Raw genomic sequence first — 25236 nt, 5'->3', positions numbered from 1 at the left:
AACAAGGAGGAAGGCGACAAAACCTACTCTCTAAAAGCATGTATTAAAAATATGCTTTAATCTAAAGACAGGTAAACCCAGTCTTTCAGAGATATTTTAGGTGCCTTATTTCTGTTTGAATGCAATAGGACTCAAGTACCAAAATGTCTGAGGTTGTAGGTCATGTTTTTACTTTATACTGTGAAAGACAGGAATTTATATTCTTTATTCATTTTTAACAGAGAAACAGAATTTAAAAAAAAAAAAAAGTTCCGTTAAGGGCTATTACTAACACACAAGGATATAAGCTGTAGCTGGACTCATTAAGCCATAGAAAGCTAGAAAGATTTATCTGGTAAAGGGTCATTACTTTCCTTGTTGCTTCTTTCTCTAAGTACTTCTTTTTAGCCTGTCAGAGACAGGATGCTGATTTAGATGAGTTTGCTGCACTATGCTCATTCTAGTCTTGCAAAATGCCAGAGGCAACCCCCCACCCCAAACCTTCTTACATTCCCAAGATTCTTTGGTATGTAGTCTAAGGGGAGTCCTCCCACATAGAGCTTCCCTTCCACATCCAAGGTGCTACCATCTCCCAGAGCATTGACTGCTACCAGATCCTGTCCATCCACAATGATTGTGCCTTTTCTTTTAACATATTCCATCTTTACCTGGAAAAAAGGGAAGCATGTGAACATAAATGAGTAAGCTAAATTTGTTACCTAGCCATCATTTGCCATAGAAATAAGCAAGACAATTGTTTAGTGGTTCAATTGCTTTGACATTCTGTTCTGGGGCAACCTCTTGAAATTCTTCCTGAGGCTAACACCATTTCCGAATACAACTGAGCAGTTAAACAGCTTTCTTGCCTTCCCAAGGGCTCACAATGATTTCATAATATCCTGCCTAAGGTTTTCAGTATTTTATTATTTCTTTAAATCACTAGTTTATTGCCTTAGGATATGGACAGGTCACTGAGTTTGGAGAAAGGCATTCTGTGCTGGCCTCCTACAATTATTGTGCTGCCCAACAGCTGAGACATCTCAGCTCTCTGAAGTGCACACTCCTATGCTGTCATTTTTAAGATAGGCAGTGCTATATTTGTTAGGACCAAAAAGCTTTCCAGTTCTGTCCATCTTGTTCATTTTTGTCCTTATGCCTGCCTTGCCCTAAAACAATTACTCACATGTGACTGAGGGAAATTAGCTAGCCATTTATTCTTTTCTATTTACTTTTAGCACCACTCAGATTCATGACTAGGTTCAACATGAAGTTTCATGAACATTTGGACTGGGGTAAGGGGATAAATGGGTAAAGCAGGGTGGTGTGAGCAGAGGGCAGAGAATGAAAAGAAGTGGTGCTTCTTTCAGTAGCAATGCGTATTAGTTTGCTTTGATTGCAGACAGACTGCAATAATCACCCCCAACTGAGAAGTGGTGTGACAGACTTAATCTCTGAAGAAGCCTGAAGCTCCTGTTTTGTGTCCTGGATAGTAAAGATAGGTAAGCTCTTGGATGCAATCTGTTCAGCTCTTCAAATATGGATAGTGTCAGTAGGAGTTTTATGTGAGTATGTGTAATTTTTAAACATGCAGCTGTAAGTCCTAGAGCATTCTTCCTTTCAGGGAAGGCAGCAGAGCTTAACTGTGACATCTCTGACAGAAGTTCACATTTCTTCATGTTATTTTTCCTGTTTTTTCTTCTGCTGATTATTTATAAAAAGCAAAAAGAACTCTGTTGATTCTGAAGGCACCTAGGAAAGCTGGCAGCTTTGTGTCATTAATCACTTTGTCCCACAGAAGTCACTTCTTAGCGTGAAGTCTTCACATACAGACAAGGGAGGGGAAGCTTAGCAGGATGAATATTGTCATCCTCACCTGCCTTTAGGAAAAGTGATATCCTCATAGTTACTTCTCAAACTCCTGCAAACATCACAATCACTTCTCACACAGAAAGCCAGAGCCAGTAGCAGGTGGGTTGCTCGGAGGAATTGGGCCAATAGAGACTGATGCAACCTTTGTGCAAACGGCCCCGAGTGCTGTGTGACACCTCCAAGACATAATTTCTCCTCAACTCGACTTAACTCAAGTCCTCCATTCATTTCAAATGTCCCCCTTTACCATGTTGCCTCGACCAAGGAAAGGAGAGACAGTGCTTCTCTGTTGTCACTAGCTGCTGTGACATGCTCAGGCAATAAGCAGCAAGTGGGAGAAAAGAGAAATGCTGCACCCACAAATCTCTGTCACACTGTCACACACTGAAGTGCAGATCTTTGGTGACATAATGCATTGAAATATCTCTGTAGAAAAGGTCAGATTTTTTACACCTTCTCTGTTGAAGATGATCATCACTACACAGTTGGTAAACTATTTTATTCCTAAATAGTTTGAGATACTTGACAGTAGTTGGAAGATGGATTTGATGTAGAATTAATGACATTTTTAAAAGGAAAGAATTATCAAATAAAAGGTTTCTGAATGACTTCACAATTGGGTTAGGGCCAGTGTGCTTTTGCAACACAGAAATTACACAGAAAAGGCAAGCAAAATCCATACCAGTACCTCCAGGGAAGAGAAAATGGAGCACAAGATTGACAACCACCTACCGTATGCCATTTTCCATCACTGACAACAGCAGGGTGAAGAGCTACTGCTTTTCCTTTGCCTAAATCAAATGAGAAATGGAGCTGTCCCCCATAAAGCTGTAGGGCTGCATAATCAACCTGGTTCTGGTGAGCCATGTAGTAAATCAGGCCACTGGAGGCAAAGGTTCTGAGATTCAGCTGGATGGAAAGTCTAGACAATAAAAATTCAGTGTTACTTAAAGGTATTTCTTCTGCAGTGATGAAAAGCTTTTCTGGACACAGAGAACAGCCTGAACCAATTTATTGTTAGGAAAGGAGATTTATTATTACAAAGGCCAGAAAAGTAGAATTTTGGTTGATTTTAAGAAAGCATGACTTATAACGTATTTCATAATGGAAATCAGTGCTGTGCCTGTCAGAAAAAGAAAAAAGTGCTTGTCAAAGAGTGAGATGAACTTTAAGAGGGACAGGCTCAGCTGTTTGTGACTGCAGGCTTGCTTATTGCCCCAAGAAAGGACTCTAGGATAACTTTATGGCATCCATTATTGCTAGCAAGGCTTGCTGGAATATTATGGGCAGACTGAGAACAGAGGGAGGCTTAAAAGGTAGAGGAGATGAATGAGCCATTTATTATGGAGACACCAGGTTCAGACTACATGGCATCAATCCTCTGCAATGTCCTTTGCTCACAAGCTGTAACAGAAGGGCTAGAGGAAAAAATACTCTTTTCTCAATGCCTGCAGAGACTTCCTGAGCTGAAAGAAGCAAATACAAGTGACTTGCAGTCCGTGTGACGGGGACCTTGTTGGGAGCCTCTCAAATACGTAATAGGAGTGCACACATTAGCTTTCAACAAAATGATTCTTCTCAGTAGTCTTTTCTCCTTCAAGTGCACCTTGAAACATGGAAGGTGCACTTGCAGAAAATAGGGAGCAGAGGGTGAGATGTCACCTGCATCAGACAAAGGAATAGGAACCGGATGTGAGCTCTGTATGTGGAAAAAAGTAATCCAAGTACTTACAGAAGGAAGAGTGAGACTCAAGTCTGAGAGGAAAAAAAATGCACAATTCTGACCATGAGTTACTAAACTCATGATCATTAACCTGGGAAATGGTACTTCTTCCATTCAGAGCCCACAGAAACCTGAAGTGAGGACCATGTTCAAAGCTGGCAATGCAGTGACCAATCACGAAAACCATCACTGCACTTCTTGCAGCTCAATACAATGTAACACTGTGTGCATGGGTAATTTGGGATATACTCACTTCTTCCTGACTGCAGACTGATTGAAGAGTAGGGTCAAGTGGCTGCCTTTGGCAAGTCCAAACTGATGGGCACCTTGAACATCATCAGGCAGCTCATCTTTTGCACAAACTACCTGCTAATGAAAGGAATTTATTAAGTAGGATAGTGTCAGGTGCTGCCCAGCAACTGTTAAGTCACAATGAGCCTACATAGAGCTTTGCAGAAAACCAAACTAAGCCAAAAGATAACCACAAAATACACAGCAAAACATCAATTAACTAAACTCATAATAATTCCAACTCATCTTCAGGCTCAAAAAGAACTGGTTCTAATGATTAAGCTATGTCTTGTAGACAGCACTGACCTTTTCTACTGGAGAAATATTTGTAGTTTGAGACCTATTCAATTCACTTTTTGTCTTAATTGATAGCCCTTTTGATAACAGATGCTGGAAAGTACCATTTCAGTGTGAAAATCTTATAGGTTTGGTAGAAATATTTTCCCATTTTATGAGGACACATATTTTTGTTATGATTTGGGATATGGAGAGCTGAGTAATAGAGTATGAGCCAAATCTACATTTTAGCTCTAAAAAAGACAACTTATTTCTTTTTGTAGTCCTAAGTTGTATGTATAAAAATCTTGCTTTCTGTTGCTACAAAAAATTGGTTTCAGGATACTTTGGAAACCCTTCCTTATAAAGATGTGCAGCTGCAGGAGGAGAGAAGTAATGCTGCCTTCTCTCTTGGGAACAGGGACTGTGTGAGAGGTAAGAGATGCCATGCAAGCTGCATTCAGACACTGTGTGTTTCTCAAGGGGTTTATGCCTCCTCTCTGACACAGAGCAGAGACTGCATGTGTGTGACCAGGAAAATGTGAATGCAAAACTGCACAGATTATGCAAATCTGCTCTGAGTCCCTTTGTCACAAATACACTAAAGATAATAGTTACTGTCAAGTCCTTCTGTTGGGAGATTATAATTCCATTTTTTTTAATCTTTTTTTTTGGTTGCTGCTGTTGTTGTTGTTGCTGCCCAAAGAGTGATAAACCTAACTACTTTTCCATTCCAAATGGCCAACAGGCTGCTGCAAAGGTTAATTGTTGGAAAGGATGGATAAATATAATTGCCTGGCAAAAGATTCACAATAGTACGGCCAGGATGAAAACAATCCCCCCTACAATACCCTTACCTACAGATAGGTCCAAAAGTCAAACGGACTGTTCTCTCTCACTCCCCAAAATGTATGGTTCATCCCACACCTGTAACCCTACCCTGAAGCATCAAGTGTCTGTGACCCCATTGGCCCAAGTCTTGGTCCAGCTCACCTTGAAGCCCCCTGATAAGGGGTCTCTGGGGGGGCCAGACGCCCTCTTGGAACTTCCCCTCTCTTGGATCTTCCCCCTCTTGGAACTTCCACCCTCTCCTAGAACATCCTCTCTACCCCTTGTCTCTCTCCTCAGGCCTTGCCATGTGCTGCGTCTGGCAGCTCCAAGCAAGACCTTTCACCATCCCCAATAAACCTTATATTCTAAGAGCAGCCTTCAGAGATCTCTCGTCGCCATTCATCAAAACCGTCCTGGAGCACAGCCTTTCCTACAGTTAGTATCAGTTTTTCTATAATTTCAAATCAACGTCCATTGAACTATTCCATACTGCAGAGGAAGCAAATATACACAGTCTATAATTTGATAATTCTCCACAAAGAAAGGACAAAAGAGGTGGTAACTGAGCTTTGCTGCAATACGTACTTTTTTTGTGTCTGTGAGAGGTCTCAGGGGAACTGGTAAAGCCTGAAGTTCAGGTTGAATCACGTTTGATGGCTGTACAGCTGTTTTAGGCTTCTCAGACAGAAAGCAGCTGTCCATATCCACATGTTCATACTTCATGGAAGTGGTAAAATATAAAAGCCTGTATGTAAAAAAAAAAAATACATTTTAAGAGGTGCATTTCTGCTTATTTCCAAAACAGAAGGAGAGTGTTTTACAAGGTCTTTCAGTAATATCAGGAGAAAAGGAAAGAAGTGGCATCTATGACAAACAGATTGAGAAGAGGCAAATAATCTGTCCAAAGAACAACATAAATCTACAACATTTCTGGAAAACCATTCTGTCTGTCACTGATGATGAAATTATAGTAGAGAAAGCTGTGTGCTTTGTGCAGCATCTCCATAAACATTAAAGACATTGTTAATACTGTTTAGAAATATAGCTGGTAATATCCATTTTCCAGCTGTTAAAATACTCAGATCATGAGTATCATGCATATATCATGTTAAAACCCAGGTGAACAGAAGTGTCATGGAAGAGATCACAAACTACATTTAACAAATACATGGTTTTCCAAAACAAGGCAGTTACCCTTCTGACTTACTCCTTGTTAAAAATAAGGTTGCTGATACAGCCATGAAAGGAGCCAGCCAATTTTAGCCCTAAGATGCCCTCTCCTGCTGGAATGCCACCAGCATAGAAGTTGGAAATATTAATGGGGCTATTTTCTGCTGCTGAACCAAGCCTCAATTCTGCAGGTTTACTTTCATCCACCTGTACAGTTATGATCCTGAAAAAGATAAAGAAGGGAAAACATTCAACAAGGTCTTAAGAGAGTAATTTTCAGATGAAAAGCATTCCTATCAGCTTCAAAAACATCCCCCTCTAATAAATAAAGGTTCCATCACTTTTATAATCCTTTCAATGTCTTAAAACTGGAAGCCCTTCTTTTGATGATTTTTAAAATGTAAAGTTTTGTCAAATATCTCTCTAAATTATTTTGATAGCTGTGTATCTTTTTTCTAATGCTATTTAGTATACTTGTACTCAAGTGCCCCAAGCTGTTCTAGAGATTTTGAGAGCTTTAGCTACACCTCTATCAGTAGCTGTATACTGTATACAATTACCATGTAAATCAGAACATCTGCATTGACAGAGAAAAACACAGCCCTGATTATCCCACCTAATAAGCTAGCAAAGGTAATTCCTCAGAGAGTGCAGTGAACTGACAACAACATGCAGTAATTAAACAGGTAGTACTCTTTGCAGTCACATGTACCTCTTATTTCGAATTAGGATGACAGAGTGCCCTTGTCCATCACTGTATGTTCCATTAGCAGACTGAAGAACTACTTTCCTAGTACTTGCTCTATCTCCAGCATTAACATGCACTGCAAGATGACCATCAATCAGCATGATGGAAAAGAAGGGCTGTAGATTTAAACAGAAGATTAATTTTTAACTGTAGCTCAATTTTCAAGACACTCATTTAGTGTTTAAATAGAACATACATGGGAAAAATTTACCTCCAAACTTGTTGCAAATTTTTTAATGAAACTCAAAGACTAGTAGGAATTGTATTGGCACCTCTCAAAGTGCAAGGCCTTCTAATAGCAAACACAAAAGCTGAACATTTCTCTGGTCAAACTTACTCTAGGTAAAGTGCAGGAGTATTTTTTATACACTCACACCCACACACTCTTTCTCTTAGAACAGGAAAATAGTAAGATTTTCTCTTTAGATTATAGAAGATCCAATTCTCCATCAGATACACAATATATATAGCAACCTGACTTGATTTTACAAAATAAAAATGGCAAAAATAATCTTCAAAACTTCTTTGTTTTCAGTACTTGCCAAGTGTGCTTGTCTTCGCTGTCGCTTTTCCAGTCCCTTGCTGAGTCCAACGAGGATGATGCCACTGCTGTTCTTTGTAGCAAAAGTTGCCATCAGTTCTGACTCTGGGTTCAAGGATTTAGGTACCAACTCAATATATCCATTGTTCATGATGCTTACACTGTGAATAGGCTATTTTATGAAGAACAGAAATAATTACTGAACTTACCACACATAGTGTCAGATAAGAAAAAATCAAATATAGATTAGATTACCTTAGAATTTTTAAAAATAAAGGTGTTTCAACTCACTGTAAACACAAATATTCACTATTCTATTAAAATAAAGATCAGATCACAAAACTTTAAAGTCTCCTACCTCCAATACACAGCCTTTTCTTACTCCATATGAATTTCTAAGCAAGTCAAAGGTGGAACGAGATATTTCCAGATTCTTGATGCATCCCACATAGATTCTACTATTAAGACCTTTCCTGAAACACAAAACAAGGCTTTCTTTCCAAGGAGAAGTACTTGGAATCTCCCATGAGAAAAGATTAATTTCCCTTCAATAGGAAAAGAAAGAGAGATCTGTTTTAAAGGATGCAGTCGGTCTGGGGTAAGTGAAGAGTTTAAGTTTTACTCTCAGATACTAAATCTGGTCTTGAAAAGAGTCAAAATACTGTTGTGCCCAAATTAAAACATACAAGTGTGTAATGCTGTCAGTTTTCAAGTCTGGAGGATGCCTGGTTTGGTTCCCGGTTTAAGGCTGAGAAATCTAAGGCTATCCTGCCATAATCCCTTAAAGGCTGGAATGCCAGCTAAGATTAACAAGTCTGCACTCTGTAATAACTGTGCAGAGACCAATAATGTACTCAAATTTACGTTATTGTCAAAGGCATGCAGAAAGTTTAATTATATTTTCTCTTGCTATATTTATCCTTTCACATTTCTTCCACTGTGAAAGTTTCTTTCACAGTGGAAGAAATGTGACTTTGCAAGTTCAGTACAGATGTGTAATACAAAAAAAACCCATAAACTAGAGACCTGCTATAAAATATGTATTTGCAATGTTTTCTGTTGATCTGTTCACAGTTGGTTTTCCTCTGTTCCAAGTTACTGAATTACAGGAATTTGAAGTACAACTTTCATCCTTAAGTGCAGTTTTGCCCATAAACCCATCTGGAAAACACAAGGCTCGCAGAGGTAGAGACCAAAGGAGCATTATTGCATACAGCAGAACTAGATGCTTGCCCCAGAGAGCAGAGGGGGGAGCTGTGGCAGCTGCTGTGGTGGAAATAACCCTTTGAGGAAGAAAACAAAACTATTTCTTATCTGAACTGCAACATCAGACCTACTAGTGGAAAGCACCATATCAGAGTTTGAAGTCAAAGGACAGATGAGGTATACATGGCCGGAAACTAAACTTCAGAATTCACTGTTTTTCTCCAATTTCAGAGGAGATAAGGGTGTGTAAAAGTTTTCCTCTCACTTTACAAAAGTCTTAGCAGAGGTGCAAAAAGTGAGACACTTTACCTCAGAGCCCTCGATCTTGGCAGCCCACCAATGAAGATTGGGTCCTTATCAGAGCGGTTCAGGTCTGAGGCAACCCCAGGAGATTCTCCTTGCTTGGTTTCTTTATAATTAAGGTTATATGCATCCATGACTGCCAGAATTCCTGCAAAGAAAAGAGTAAAGATCTGGAGAAGGACATGAATACACATTCTTCCCTTCTGGAAATCTCATCTGTAACAAAAGAAAATGTATTCATTGACTCGGACATGTATGGACAATCTTCTTATTTCTAGAGTAAGCAATTTGTTGTACTTCCAGCTATTCTGTTAATCTCATTCATTCCTCTCTGCCAAAACCGAATCTGGAGAAGTCTACAGGAAAATAGATACATATGAGAATATGTTATAACTATTAGCACAAATGTGTTATTGCCAAAACACAGCCCCCCACAAAACAGTTAGTATAAAGTAATATTAAAATGCAGAAGAGAAAATGTGATCCCTCATCTACAGACTCAGACAAAAATATTTCAGTCTTTAAAGACTGTTAGTATGGTTTTGTGCAGCAGTTTCTACACTATCTGCTTTATGTGAGATGTGTTAAGCCAAATACAAGATTTGCACCATAGTCCTTCTAAAGGCAAAGGACCACAGGTGTGGCTGCTAAAGACACTGCATTGGAAGTGATCAAATTTGGTTGCAGTGATGTTCCCTGCAGCTGTCTTAGATATTTGTATTTGTAAATATGCAGACACCCAGTCGTTTCAATCTGTAGCCTACCTTGCTTCTTATTCCGATTGAATGAGATTTTATACCAGGTTCCATTGTTGTAACGATTTTCCGTTGTAAGAGCAAGGGGTCCGGAACCAAGATCAACAGTCACCCTCACTTTGCCATCAACAAGCTCAAGGGACAAGAAGTCTCTCTGAGAGGATGAAAAAAAAATGCCAAAACAAAAACAGATTACATTACTGGAAATAAAATCTTCCTAAAGAATATGCATGCCTGGCAGGTTTGGCCTACTGTGTGGAAAAGATTTAGTAACTCTTGTGCCTGTACCCTGTACTATTTGATAGGCCCAAGATGCTCATCTTCACTTTATTTAGGAAAATTAAGTTACAAGTACCTCACAAGGATGTATTTTTTTTGTTATTACCCTTACTTAAATGTATCATGAGCTTTGATTACTCAGCAGAAGAATGTTTAAATAACAAAGTCACATTTTCCTGTTTTTGGATGAAGTTGAAAGTAATTTGGTTTGACAGCATAATGATCAAACACTACGATGTTCTTTCTGCAAGTAGCAAAGACAGTCTTCACAGAGTAAAAAAGACTTTCTGAATTGCATTGAAGGTTCCCCCTCTGAACTCTATAAAGCTTAAATCAGATATTATTGTGCAATGTATTCAGGCAGTGAGTACATACAGCAAATGAATAATGCAGTGTCTCTGAAAGAATTTGTACCCAAACAAAGTTTTTCCTTCAGGAACAGAAAACCAACATCTAAATATGCAGTAAACTGCATGACATGACAATGAAGGTCTGGTGACGGGTCTAGGTTATACTGCTTTTTCAGGAGTGTTATTTGATTTGTTTCAGTGTACTGAATTCATATCTTATGGATTTAATTCAATATGGTTTTTCATTATTATATTGTCCTTCTGCAAGCTCAATTCCAAAACATTTTTACATTCTGGAAAGGTTCCTCCAACTGAAAAAAACTAGTTTGTTATCCTTACTGTTTCCTTTTCTATCCTTTAGTTAAGTAATCATTAATCTAAATCTAAAATAATTTATTTTTATTCTAAACTTTAAATAAATTGTGAATAATTATTTTCATTGTTTAATTCTGCCCTTAGTTTAGGTAGATATTTGCTCTAATGAGTTGTCCTCTAGCATTCTTGTCTTTTAGTCCTTTAGCTTACGATGTCAATCACAAGTGATGGCACAAAACTACAAAAAAAGTAGCAATATGCTTTAATATATGTAAGCTGAATGACAGTTAAGGAACCAGACATGTTCTTACAGTGCCATTTGAAGCAAGATAGAGAAGAAGCCCATTTGGTGAAAAGGTACTGAAAGATATTAATATCTGAGTCACTGTTGAGCGGAGTGCCTTCTCCACAACGGAGTATCCACTGCCATCAAAATGGAATGAGGTGTCCTCGTCCTGTGGGCTACAGAAGTAGAAAACCAGTATAAAAATGTTAATTGAACATTTGTTTTTTCCCAGTAATTTTTATATAAAATATAAGAAAAGTCAGGTTGTAGAATAGTTTGAGTTGGGAGGGACCTTAAAGCCCATCCCTATCCACCTCCTGCCACATGAGGGACACCTTCCACTAGACCAGGTTGCTCAGAGCCCCATCCAACCTGGCCTTGAACACTTCCAGGAATGGGACATCCACAACTTCTCTGGGCAACCTCATCCAGCATCTCACCACCCTCACAGTAAAGACTTTCCTCCTAACGTATAATCTAAACCTTTCAGTTGTAATCCACTAGCCCTTGTCCTGTCAATCCATGCCCCTGTAAACAGTCTCTCTCCATTTTTCTAGCTGGCTCCCTTCAGGCACTGCTCAGTCAGTGCAGCCTCCAGGCAGTAGTTTATAAAGTGTGGGGAAACACTTGGATCTTGATGGAATGAATAACTGAAGGATTCCGGCCAATGGCCACTTTCACTACGCAACCTCACAACACACGATTTAGCCATGGGGAAGGATTCATACAAGATAAGTGTTCTTCCCTTATATACAAAAATGAAAGCCAAATCCAGTGATTTCCTAAGGGAAAAAATAATTGTTACAGCATACAACCTCTAAATTAAAACATGTCATCCACTTCTCAAAATGCTTTTCATAATTGCACTTACAATACATGATCTATTAGCCCCTTTCCCTGCAGTACAAGACTTGTAAAAAATATCTCATACAATCAAGCAGCACCCTCTGCTGTTTCTGCAAGAAATATTCTGCAAAGGGAATATGGACAAGCATATTTCTTTTTTATTCCTTAAACATAAAAATAGTATTCTGCAAAAGGCACCAAGCTCTGTGGCTACAGTTTTGCTATCAATTTTTTTTATAAGACTGCTTTACACTGTTTCTTACCCTAGGAAAGAATAAATCTGTCTTACAAAAAACTACTGAAAAGCAAAGATTCCACAGTATTTTGGTTCACTGGTAGTCCCTACTTCCCATCCACAAAATAGAGAGCAACAATACCTTCCAAAACAGCCATTGCACTTGCCCTCTCTTTCTATGTAGTTCCAAAGACCAATAGATTTGCCATTCAGGGATGCTTCTCCTAGGCACCCTTTAAAATGGGTCACCTTAACAGCAGGTGATTTCTATAAGAAATGAAATATTTCATGAATACAATTAATGTTAAGTACTCTGAAAAGTATGCAGCAAAATTTTTGCTTGGTTGTTTTCCTTGAACTTCAACTTCGTTAGATATAAATCATAATAAGAGAACAACATGTTTTAGTTTATCTATTAACAATTATAATAAATTGAAATAACAATAGATTAGTACATCAAAAAAGTAAAATAACTATGCCCTTGACCTACTTACATACTCCTCACAGCATGAATAACCATTGCCATGGAACAAGCAAACAAAACCATTTGATAATGTTTACACATGGTACATGTACACACAGACTGCCTGGGTAAAACTTTATGCAAAAATTTCTAGGGAAAATTAACTTCAGGATACAAGAAGACCCCTACAGCATCTCTGCTTCATGCTCAGAGTACTTGGCATTTCTTGATGAAGTAACTAAATCAAGCCATTATTTCTAAGGCAAAATTATTTCTCAGACATGTTCAAAACAATTAACAGAATGCTGATCTCAGAATTTAACCTTGATCTGCCCTCCAAGTCCTCCAATAAACATTAGGGTTGACTTGTTGACATCCAATATGCTGGCTGTCCCCAGAGAGGTTCCAGATTTAGGTGAAGGCTTCTGATTGGAGTTCATTTCCTCTATGCTGAGTGTACCTGTTTTTCCAAACCTGCCAAATACAAATACTAATAAATAGTCATAGAAATCACCAGGCCTAATCAACACATACATACTTTTGGCTTCTCTTTCTAAAGACAAGAAAAATCTCATCACTGAAAATGAGTGGACATCGTTTAAACAGTGGATGCTTTGTGTACAACACTTATGACATTTTCATTTTAATTACCTGGTGGCATGTATTCTGTGCCATTTGTTGTTGTCGATTTGTAAATCAGGGTATTCCACTCTTGTTGATCCAGAGCCCAAATCCCAAAGAAGAGCTACCTTACCACGTCGCATCTCCACTGCCAGGAAGTCTGGCTGAAAAACAGCAGAGCCTACTCTAATTGATGGTATCAAATATGTATTTTCACCAGTAACACAGAGAAAGTCTTTCCAGATTCATGTGCCTACATCCCATATAACAGGAGTTGACATTTAGTAAAATCAGGTTTTTCACTCACTTCTAATGAGACAAAACTCCCTGAGGTTATATGCACGTAGCTGAATGTGTAACCTGAATGTGTTCAGGTTATATGCAAGTAGCTGAATATGTTCTGCTGCAAGTAGCAGTCTGTGAAAAAGTACTGTCCCATGATAGTTTGCCACAAGGAACTAACAGCTGTGCATTTCTTGGGATTGCAGAGAGAATGAAGAGGAGAGCAATGTGACAGTGAGCCATCACACTCCCTTTCAAGTGGGTGGATGCTCCGTGCTCATGAGAGCCAGCCTTAAGAAGTTTAGCTGTATTACCAAGCAAAGGCAGGACGTTGAGACACTTGAGCGTATCCAGAGAAGAGTGACAAGGCTGGTGAGGGGCTTGGAACACAAGCCCTGTGAGGAACAACTGAGGGAGCTGGGGTTGTTTAGCCTGGAGAAAAGGAGACTCAGGGGTGACCTCATCACTCTCTACAACTTCCTGAAAGGTGGCTGTAGTCAGGGGGGGCTGGTCTCTTTCTCCAGGCAACAAATGTCAGAATGAGAGGACACAGTCTCAAGCTGTGATAGGGGATATATAGGGTGGATATCAGGAAGAGGTTTTTCACAAAGAGTGATAAAATATTGGAATGGCCTGCCTGGGGAGGTGGTGGAGTCACCATCCCTGGATTTGATAAAAAAAAAAGACTGGATATGGCACTTGGTGCCATGGTTTAGTTAAGGTGTTTAGGGCATGATTTGGACTTGATGATCTTGAAGGTCTCTTCCAACCTAGTCACTCTGTGATTCTGTGCAATCATTTGACACACTCCAGCATGCTATATGAAAGTATCACAGCAGGCATCATGTGGTTAATGCACAACACAGGAAAAGGAAGGGGGAGTTTCAGCACAGGGCCAAGAGGCTGAGGAATCTGGTGCTTTTATTGTTTAACTTTGAAAATCTCTGGAATCATCTAAGGCACAAAAATATTTCTACCCCTAGTGAACACATCCATCTGCAAGGGGCCTCACTTGGTTACTTAGTTTGAAATCAAGTAAGCAAAAGCATATTTAAGACTTTCAAAAGTAATTTAAGACTTTTGACTAACATCACCTTCAGTAAATGTACCCCAGAAACTTACCTTTCCATTGCTACCCAAGTAGAAAAGAAGGTTATCCGGTTCAGCAGTTTTCACATTGAGTGTTAAGGTGTTGTAATTTGTAGATGAAATTTGGGGTTGATAGGCACGAATGCAATCTCTGTCTGCTGATACTGCAACTTTAATCTGGGGGGGAAAGAAAAAGACAGCATCTAAGCAAGTCTCAGTGTACACAGCAATCACTGGTGGAGTATGTACTTAGCTTCTGACCAGCAAATGCAAACGTTTTGCTGAGATCCTTCCATGCAATCTAAGTATTGCTACCTTGGTTAGATTTTTGCAATCATCTAGGTATCACTTGATAAAGAGATTCACAATAGAAAAGTATGAAATCTGTCTTAATACACTCACTTAATTGGGAGGTTTGAATCACTAAACAAACTGTTCAAATGCCTCAGAAAATAACAATAAGTCTTGGGTCAGAAGATCATGCAGCTGCAAAAAGCCATGACAAAATATCAGAAAATAAAGATATGGAAACTCAAAATGTTTTAAAATAAAGGAAACCATTTCTAATCTATCTGGAGAGATTTTTTTTCTTTTAAACAAATTAAGAAGGAGACTGTAACAATTCTGGTTATTTCAAATTTGTAACAGATCACACAATACTTAAAAATATATTTGTAAATATATGGCAAGTTCAACTTTTTAAAGATTAAATAAATAATATTCCTGTTGTCATATCCCTAAGACCACTGTTTAGTAAACTGATGAAAAATTGATCCAAGCTAAATGCAACCAAACTTCCAGCAGCTTGGTAGTATAATGACAGAAAATCCATCTCAGCAAGAAAAAAGCCTTAATTCCTTTAACTTCATGGAATATACCTGTTACTGCTAAATGCATGCACGCGCGTGTGTATGCATGCATCTGGACACAGATATATAAAGTTTCTTTTGTGTAGCAAAAAATTACAAACAAAACAACAAACAAAAGAGACCAAACAAAAATATAAACTAACAAAAAAACCAAACCCCACCCCCCCGCCCCCCCGCAAAAAACTAAACCAAAACCCTTAACCCCCACTCCCCACCCCAAACAGAACAAATTCCCCCAAACTGGAAAAAGGGACTTTCCTAACACTTCATTTCACCTTGCCAGGAACTTTTGTGGCTTATGACACCTCAGAAAATATCATTATCTTATTTTTTCAGAGGATTCATTAAGCTTCAGTAGACTGTGACAGAGAAGCAATAACCATATAATTAAGAAGATTTGCAGAAAGAACTGAGTGCCTTCCTTTTTAAAAAAAAACCTCCCTAAACCTCACAATAGCATATCCACAAGTATGTCAAAGGCATACCAAAAATTACTCATTGCAAAGTCATTTTCATATTTTTCTCACAGTCTAATGAGATCAATAGTACAGTTGATTCACTTTTGCTGTCTTTAAGGTCAAAGCAGAGGTTTGAAAACAAGTATACTGTCTTAAAGTACTCTGGATACTCAGCTGCTTCTTGCAAAACATATGGCCATGACAGGCCACAGATGGCAAATTTATTCATAGAATCAACATTCATGACAAAAAGTTTGCAATGGTACTTGATGTTATATGGGGCACCCCACACCAATCTCTAAATAACCTCAAAAATTAACATCTTGTACTAAAGAGAAAAGCTGTACCATCCTCCAACTCATCTCCTTCTTATCAAAATCACTCATGACTGCTCTCTGCCATACTATGTTTCATTAATTTTATAGGAAACAGGAGGAAATAGCAGATAAATTACTAGCTGGCTGTTCTGACAAACTCACAAATGCAATAAGAGCCTTGATGCTAAAACCTTAAAATGTTGCCAGTATGATTTTGGCATCAGTCAGTGCTCTTTGGACTTCACTGAGACTCCGCAACAACAACCAGGTACCTTGAAAGTAAATTTTAGGCTCCTTATCTCAAATAACCTCCCTGCTAAAAGTGAAAATTCATTTCAGTCTGGGATGATAGAACTTACAGATGCTGCCTGCTTGCGGGCCTGGCTGATAAGTTCTTTAATTTCAGACAGGTTTCTGTTCAGGTTCTCCTCCAGCATTTTCAAAGGTTTGAGTCTATCCAGTAAAAGACTTGCTTGTGCTTCAACTTCTTTAACTTGTTTTTCAGCTTTTAATGCTGTGGAAACATAGAAGAAATGTTGAGGCAGGGTGAAATTGCTAAAATACTTAGCCAAGGTAGCCAGCTTGTGATCATTTTGGTTTCAGCAACTTTTAACATCAGTAAGGGATATACATTCCATGTGAATCCTCTAGAGGACTTTTAAAAAAAGTTAGCGTATTTTTACTGAATTAGGAATAAACTCTCAGTCCATCAGAATCTTATTTAATGCCTGTTAAAACTGAATATTAATACTGCTTCTGCAAGCAGTTACATTGCCACAGAGCAAACTTACCAGCTTTTGTTGAATCAGTTATGAGTTCACTTGTTTTCCTCAAAGTGTCATTAACTTGGGACAATGTAGAAGATGTATTCATTAGCTTTTGACTGAACTCCCCAAAGTGACTTAAATCCACCACAGCACTGGTGTTTGCAGACACAGCCAGCTCTTTCACTTCCAGGATGTATTTTCTGGTATCTGAAACACAGTTCCAAGGTTAAAAAACATTCAAAATTTTCATACTTTTGTGACCAACAAATGCCTGGCTTTGTAACTGCAGCTACAAACATTGCCAAAATACTAGGAATGCCATCAGTTACATTCCTGTCATAGTAAGAATTGTATTCTTGTTTCTTTGGGGAACTTGGTTCTGCCTATCTCATCAGGAAGTTTGTATGAATGCATCAGGCTTGTAGTGTTTAAGTTCCCTAAATGAGTGTTGGCACCCAGAGAAACTTTAGTCCGAGACTAAAGATCTGAATCCTATGCAAAGCTGGTGAGGCAGAAGGTCTATTACACCCTCTGGTTTTGGCTGCAATCACCTGTATACTGAGTGTACCACCCCCACTCTCAGCCTACCCCTTACACACTCTGCCCACAAGACTGGGAAGAGGCTGCAGCTGGCAAAAAAGGCCTGAGTTAGAGCTCCAAGGGTCCTCCTTCACCACTTTCTATGCAGAGAGGAATGCCACCATCAATCTCTGACCAGAGGGAAAAAAAAAAGAGACAACTTCAAGAAATATAACAACAAATCTGAAATCAATATGAAGCTGTGAATTAAGGAAAACACTCCTGTGATTTTAATGATTTAATTTTCAATGTGTGGCTTTATGTTCGATAGCATCCTGCAGTTCATATCCAGTGTATCATCACTACTATTACCCTTTAGCCTGAATTAGGTTTCTGAACTGCAAAATGGGTATTTTAAGGCTTTGAATTTAGTATTCTAATCCAGATTCATAGTAGAATCAAACAACCCTAGCAAGAGGTCTTTATCAGTGTTTTTCTAACTTAAAACACATTATTAAGTTTGGCAAAGTATTTTGAATCCTCTCATTAACAACTTCAAAGTAGTTTTCTCTATTAGTTTCTGTGAACTTTATTTTTTGCCTTTATTCAAAATAATGACTGAAGAAAAGGAATTCTGTCATTTTAGAAAAGCACAGAAAAATAGATTTTAATTAAATGAAGTCTGGATTTACAGCAAGAAAACATTTACATGCAGGCTGTAAAATTCACAGATTAGTATAAACAAATTTGAAACAAACCAGAAAAGAAAGTGAAATCTCAGAGTTCCATATGTAAATTTCTCTGCATGTGGGATTAAATATTCTATAACTTCACTCCTCTTACATATCAGTGCAACTATATTTCTATCAGAGCCCCTCCTGATTTACAACAATGTGAAATGTGAATCAGACTACAGACCTTGTATAATAACCCAATTATGTTTAACGGGTTTACTGAAAAGAATGCAAAATATTTAGGAGGTTAAATGAAGTCTCCAATATAGTTTATAGCTAGGCCTCTGCAATCAGATAATGAACAGGGTTTTATTACAATTGTACTAGAGAGTTCTGTAATAAGGAGAATGCCAATATAAATTTCACTTACTGTTAGGCAATGCTCTGAGTGTCAACAGAGAATCATTAAGTTGGTTGCCAATTTTATTAGTACTTTCCTGAATCTTTTCTACCTTTTTGTTCAACCCATTCAATCCAAATAGAAGTCCTGTTGAAAGAAATAACATATGCATAAACAGAGACCATACAATCCACATAAAACCAAAGTATTCATTTATCAACAGAAAGAGCATTTTACAAACAGGAATGCAAAATGTATGAAGTATAAATAGATAAGCTCCTAAGGGCACTATTCTGTTCAAAACTACCCTTTTTGGCCAATTCTAGGATACTGAATGGCTACAAACAGCAAGGAAAAGGCTATAAAATTAAAATTATTCCATAATTGTGAATTCTAATAATTTTTACAGTGTTCTTTATGCTTTATGTTATCTAACAGTAGCCAAATAAGTGTTTTTTTTCTATATACTTGTGATCTGTTTGCAGAATCCTCTCATTAGAAATTAAAATATGTAGAATACAATGAACAAAAAAAGGTCATTCTGTCCGTCTGAATTACAGAAAATTTATACATATTTGTAAACCACTGGTATTGCAAGACAACACTATTTTACAGTTACAGTTTATCTCTGTGAAACATTCTCTTTCTGTCCAATTTTGTCAAAAATTTAATTTAGGGTTTGCTTCTGCTCCTACACAAAGCCTTTGTTCAAAATGCTCTTGAATTTTCATGGTGTAGACTTCAATGCCTTGCTAGTATCTTTGGAGCAATAAAAAACCGAAAGTATTTTTTGAGTTTATGGAGAGAAAGAACTTCAGCTTTTTTTTTTTTTGTATTTCAACTGTCCATCAGGAACAAAGAAAAAATTATTAGGATTTAAACATGTCATCTTACATACCTGTGTCATCCATGATTTATTAAATAAAAACAAATTAATGGAATTTTCAAGAATGATGTTTTCTCTTAGTCTAGTACACAATCTCTAATGCTTTAATTAATAAAGTTTTCAAGCACTGCTTATAGGTAAATGGGGTAAAGGTAAAGGCCAAATTTTTAAATGTTTACAGAGAAAAATTTTATTCTTACCCAAAAAATGAAAATACCCATAAAACATTAATCTTAATTACATGATAATATGTACATAGTCATATACATATATTTACCATAGCTTATGCTCATTAAAAAAGAAATAAACTACACAAAAAAGCACAAAACAGAAAATGGGGAAAAGAAATAGAGGCAGAAATATGAATTCTATAGAATTTACCATCACTCTTTTTTTTCAGACTTTTAGCTTCATTCTGAAATTTGGAGGTAAGCAGTAGAGTTTCTTTTCCCAGAAGACTGAAAGACTTCTCTGGCTAAAAACCACAGACATTAAGTTACCATATATGAAAAACAGAAATTAAATTGAAAACATTTAGGTATTTGCAGACACCTACATAAAGCTATTGAACATTCTTGTTATTTATGAAATATTATATCAATTACCTTATTAAGCATCCATTAAAATAATAAAAGTTGTTATCCTTTATTCAAGAATGTGACATTGAATGTCTTTGTGTTGAGTAATTTAAAAAAAGACAACTGTGAAACAAAGCCTACAAAATTTTAGTTTCAATACTGCTAGTGATTTAGTGTTGTCTTTTTGTAATTCTAATTCCAGACCTAATTCAAAATTTCCAGCACTGAGCAATTTAGAGTGAGATATTTCAAAATCAGAGACTTGGATCATTCTTTTTTTACCTTTCTCCAACTGAAAAAATCTGGAAAACCTTGAAGGATTCATGCCGTAGACAGCTTAAATAAGACAGAGTGCTATATAAAAACATACAAGCTCACAAAACAATGTCAACTATTTCGATCACTGTCATGTAAATGCATTCCCACACATTTGCTTGTGCAGATATAATGTGCATGACAAAGAGATGTGAAGGGGAAATAAAATTAGAGGAAACTGTTAAGATCAGACTGCGAACTGGTTTGGTCTTTCTAATCTATTATTTCAGTAACAATCTGGTAATCTTTGCAGGCAGAGGGATGGTAGGTGAGACAAACATAGATTTGTTATAAAATGTCCTCTACTAAGCAAAGTAGCTGTGGCTGGGAATATCCAGATAGAAATGGAAAAGGGATATGTCAAATAAGGAGATCATTGAATAATTCCAAAGGTGGAAGGGAGCACTAGAGGTTTGGGAAATTAAGTTCTACAGGAATACACGTCAGATGCCTGACATAAACCCTCATAGAATCAAGTCCAGTCCAGCTAAACATGCATTAGACATTAAAAAGCAAACAAAACAAAGGGCAAATGATGCTGTGGCAATGAGAAAAGCAAGTTAAACAGAACTTGAAATGTGGTGTCATTACTGCCTTGGAGTAGGGGTTCAGGATACAGTACATACTAGCTGGTAGGACAGGCTGCCATCAAGGACATGCCTCCATCAAGATGACTCAAGTTTTCAGCAAGTGCAGAAACAGCTAGAACAAATACTCCTAAATGAGAAAGGGGCAGACATAAATTAAAATACTAATTTTGATACTTACTAAATCCAAGGGGCCATTCACAGCTCTAGATGCATCATCTGCCAAACTCTCTGTTCTTTCAATCACACTTTGAACACTGGAGTGAGTGTAGATAGCAGCAGTTGTGTTCAGAGTCAAATTTCTCACTCTAGAAAGGTCACTGAATAGACAATTAACAAGCAATTCTGGTTTCAATCAAGCACTGATTTCTATGTCTTCAATTACAACATGCACATCTTTCCAGAATACATGATGCACTCTGAAAATAACGAGCACACCTTGCCCAACGTTGCATAAGGGGCTTTCAATTCATTATTTTGAACTGAAAGAACAAGAAAAAATATTTTCAATTATGGGTTTTTTTTTCTATTTTGTTACTTGCTGTTCTATTTTGTTCCATTCCATCTCTTTTTTCTCCTATTTTGCTCCCTTTTGTTTATGTTAGTTTTTTCAATTTATAAAGACCCTTAGAACAAACAAATCATATTACCTAAACAGAGCAGAAACAAGCCCCTATTTGAAACTCAAAAACTAAGCACAGATACAGGATCTAGGAGGAAATTATAAGCATCTGAAATCTAATCTATAATAAATTTTGCTTTACTGAATTTATCTGGCTGTGGTGAGGTCAAGAATTGCTTGCAAGAATTCCAAGCAAAATTTTCAGTTTTCAAAAGATGGGCAGGGAATTAGTTTGGTGAGTTAGGCCTTTACCTATTTATGTTAACTCTGACACTAATGTAAATCTCAATTTTGTAATTCTTGAGTTGATCACCTCTCTAGTGCATCTGCAAGTCTTTGGAACTGGGTGGCATGCTCCTCAGCTCTGTACACCAAGTCAAGGACTCCTCTCACAGACATCTGCATCACCAGCTCATCCACATGATGTCGCAGTTTGGTGCTCCACAGGACCAACCCATCCTGGTGGACTTCAACATTCTGCAAAAAAAGTGTTTCCCTTTTTTTTGGTTTTTCTTTCACTAGCAAAATAAACTTCAGAGTCTGTAAGATGATGTTTAAATTTGACTTACAAATGTAGAGTTCTCTACATCTTGGGCAAGAGCAGCAGCATCATTTAGTAGGACCTTCCCTTCTTTAATGAGCATGGTTGAGATTTCTTCACCTTCTTTTATTTTTAGCTTTTTGTCCTATAGCATAAATCAAGTGTTTTATAGTAGGCTGAAAAGCCAGCTATACTGATGAGTTCACATAACATATAATACTGTCGTTTTCAAACAGGCGTCTGGTTTCCTTTAAATTTTTAAGGTATCATACATATTAAAACATTTAAAAATGTTTAAAAATATAAAAATCAGCTTTTAAACACAATCACATACTCAATATTTCTTATTCAGCAACTCTGACTATCCAGTCTTACATTTAACTCTGCCAGGTTGCTGGAGATGAGAGGAAACAAGCGATGGGTCTCATTGATGTTCGCGAGTGCCTCGTTCACCAGGTCCTGGGCATCCTGCAGTCTGCTGTTCTGCTTTGATAAGAATTGGCTTGCATTTGTTTTTAGTTCAGCAAGTTCCTGCTGGGGTTTGAGATACTCTGTCTGAACCTGGGTCAACAACTTTTCTGCAGCTCTGAAAAAGTAGAGGAATTAGAACTTAGATAAACAGCAAAGGAAGAACTTAGGCAGGAATTTCTTAAGGAGAAAATGGTGTCATGTGAAATTAATTTCTATGCATCTTCCTACTAAAGTCTGCCTTCTTTTCTAGAATAGCACACATACACATGGTGGCTTAGTTATTCATCTTACCACACAAAATGATGACTGCCTGGAGACAGGACAGTAATACAGTTCATAAACTTCACATGTAATGACTAGAGCAGAAATGGGTGAGTATGAATCACATTTGTTTTGATTTGATTTGGGACAAACCCACCCACATCAAAATCTCTGTGAAACGTTCCTCTGGGAGTACTCTATATCCTAATTGTATTGATTCATATTTTGAATGTAGGATCAAAACATCATTTACAAGGATTAGCACTGGAAAGAAACAAGTAACCAGAACTCTTATATGAGTCCAGAAAAGTTTAAATATCAAATAAAAATAAATAGCCTCATTAAAATGAACACTGATATGAACAATCTCTGCACTTATATTTTTAATCAGCAACAGAGATTATTGGGCAAATATTAAATTCTCCCAAATATGTCCATTGTTAATTGCTTCAACTGTTCTATTTTGGAAAATTTGCATCTTCATCTGAACACTTTCCAGAACTGAAGGAGCAGGAATTAAAATGATCCTGAAAGTCTATTCCTTTGTTTCTCTTCATTTCAGCACATATACTGAACATTGCAACTCCTGAAATGGTATTTTCACATAAATATTTTGTCCTTGTTAATCTGAGTGCATATAACATAGATCTTTAGCAATTGTGGAAGAAACCTAGTTGATTTCACAGTCATATACAACAAAATGCATTCCACCTTTCTTACTGAACAGCAGATGTGCATTTGCAGGTATATACTAAAACTAAAAATTCAGAGTTCCTTCAATCAGAAGCCACAGCCTTAAAAAATTTACAAGATCTAAAATATTTTACAAGTCAATTATGGCTTCACCATAGAGGCAAAACATCATATTCCAAATCATCTGGGGCCTTTGTCTTTCATGGCAAATGAAAGTAACAAATGTTGTAACAAATGTTGCCTAAAGTACATTATCACAAACTCAGTCCACTGTGAGTCATGTGGCAACATCTACTCCCTAAAATACAGACTAGCAAGCTGCTTATTTAAATAATTTTTGAATTTACAGCTGCATTGCTTAAGAAATTCTGCAGAGCAAACAACCTTATAGAATTTATTAGCTCTCTTCTTCGATCTGTCAAAGGGCCCTTATCAGAGAGCCTTCAGAAATTTCCACAGAGACTATAATTAAAAAAGTTAATTTGCAAACACCTTCTATAACAGCTCAAAAGTTGTTGATGTTGAAAGTCAGAACATTCTGTTACTATAGAACAACACATTTGGAGACATATTTGAAGTTCCTAATGAGAATAAATGGTACATTTCTGGTCCATTTTCATGTCTATATAGTTTCTATACAGTTCTATATTCAGCACAAGAGTCTGCTGAACAAAATGAGACATAGTATCAACATGAACACTCTATCCTACTTAATCCAAAACACTTTATAAAAAAAGTTCAAATTTTCAGAAATATTCTACTTTGGTAGAAATCCTTGTCCTTGAAGCCAGTGTTGGCGTTCCTACAGGTTTTGGTGTGATACGGCATTGGTTAGTATTTCTGAAAGTAGAACAAGAAAATTGCTGACTTTTGGAACAGTAATTGTTTTATCTTGCCAAGTCTGGCAATAAGCACTTATAATGAATATAAAAGCTATTTCAAAATAGCCTTCAACTGGGGACAAATCAAGACAACAGAATATAATGCTAAGCAATAGCTGAGAGTGCTTTAAAAAAAATGGCTTGGTTTTATTTGCAGATCATTGTGTTACATGTTCCAGTGGCAATCAACTGTCATGTCCTTCAGCAGGCCTGACAAGTCCTGGGCTTGCAATTGACTGAGACAGTTTTCAGCCAAAACCAACACAGAGATGTGTATTAGGGTCAGATCTGAAAGAATCTGAAATCAGTGAGTCTTTTCACTTACTGCAAGGGAATTTTGTATCACATCCAAGTTAACAGGCTTTACTATTGATTTTACAGACTTCTAAAAGACTTCATTATTGATAAAGTATCACTTGGGATGACCAAGTATCACCAAATCATGTAACTCCAAAACAAAGTTCACATAGCCCACATCTGGGCTCACTATCACACTGCCACTTATTATGACAAAATGTTTTTCCAGATACCTCTTCAAAAAAGCAGCGCTGCATGGCAGAGACATATGTGAAATAAAGTTTTTGGCGGAACAGGCTTACTTTAGGACTGTGGTAGCATTATGGTGCTGTTGAACAAAATCCTTCTTGCGCAATGCATCCAAAAGGGCAGAAATATCATCCTGCAGGCTCTGAGATGTAGCATCTGACAGTGGCAGATCCAGGCCCAGTGTTTCATTTAGTGACAAAGCAACTTCAGCAAGTACTGAGTAGGAGAGTAAACCATTTAGTCATACCATTAAAAAAAAACCAAAAAAAACCCAACATATTTGAATCCCCTGTGCAAACTGTATGCATTTCCCTGTGATATTTTCCATGTAAATAGGACTTTAAGAGCAGCAAAGGACATACCCTTACAAAATTTTGTAAAGAAATATCTTAA

General features: G+C 37.4%; 1 protein-coding gene across 2 annotated transcripts in view; it reads right to left on the bottom strand.

The window, feature by feature from the left end:
• The window catches only part of LAMA1 (laminin subunit alpha 1), a 97683-nt gene that overhangs the window by 3819 nt on the left and 68628 nt on the right, over positions 1 to 25236 (bottom strand). Inside the window, exons 36-59 of one of the 2 annotated variants that reach the window (XM_072924520.1) lie at positions 24897 to 25059; positions 22367 to 22577; positions 22020 to 22136; positions 21764 to 21927; positions 21010 to 21148; positions 19730 to 19823; positions 18493 to 18609; positions 16894 to 17076; positions 16462 to 16616; positions 14492 to 14635; positions 13118 to 13251; positions 12790 to 12940; positions 12146 to 12270; positions 10948 to 11098; positions 9702 to 9846; positions 8944 to 9085; positions 7787 to 7901; positions 7430 to 7600; positions 6852 to 7003; positions 6177 to 6362; positions 5555 to 5714; positions 3825 to 3940; positions 2581 to 2770; positions 489 to 647 (exon numbers count right to left, since the gene is read on the bottom strand). In XM_072924520.1, coding sequence (XP_072780621.1) covers positions 489 to 647; positions 2581 to 2770; positions 3825 to 3940; positions 5555 to 5714; positions 6177 to 6362; positions 6852 to 7003; positions 7430 to 7600; positions 7787 to 7901; positions 8944 to 9085; positions 9702 to 9846; positions 10948 to 11098; positions 12146 to 12270; positions 12790 to 12940; positions 13118 to 13251; positions 14492 to 14635; positions 16462 to 16616; positions 16894 to 17076; positions 18493 to 18609; positions 19730 to 19823; positions 21010 to 21148; positions 21764 to 21927; positions 22020 to 22136; positions 22367 to 22577; positions 24897 to 25059 — 3584 coding nt within the window. The remainder of the gene's footprint in view (positions 1 to 488; positions 648 to 2580; positions 2771 to 3824; positions 3941 to 5554; positions 5715 to 6176; positions 6363 to 6851; positions 7004 to 7429; positions 7601 to 7786; positions 7902 to 8943; positions 9086 to 9701; positions 9847 to 10947; positions 11099 to 12145; positions 12271 to 12789; positions 12941 to 13117; positions 13252 to 14491; positions 14636 to 16461; positions 16617 to 16893; positions 17077 to 18492; positions 18610 to 19729; positions 19824 to 21009; positions 21149 to 21763; positions 21928 to 22019; positions 22137 to 22366; positions 22578 to 24896; positions 25060 to 25236) is intronic. The other variant, XM_030266006.3, reaches the window with a different exon arrangement.

The sequence above is a fragment of the Taeniopygia guttata genome, chromosome 2 (assembly GCF_048771995.1).
Source record: "Taeniopygia guttata chromosome 2, bTaeGut7.mat, whole genome shotgun sequence".
NCBI lineage: Eukaryota > Metazoa > Chordata > Aves > Passeriformes > Estrildidae > Taeniopygia > Taeniopygia guttata.
This window is presented reverse-complemented; position numbering and strand designations above follow the sequence as displayed.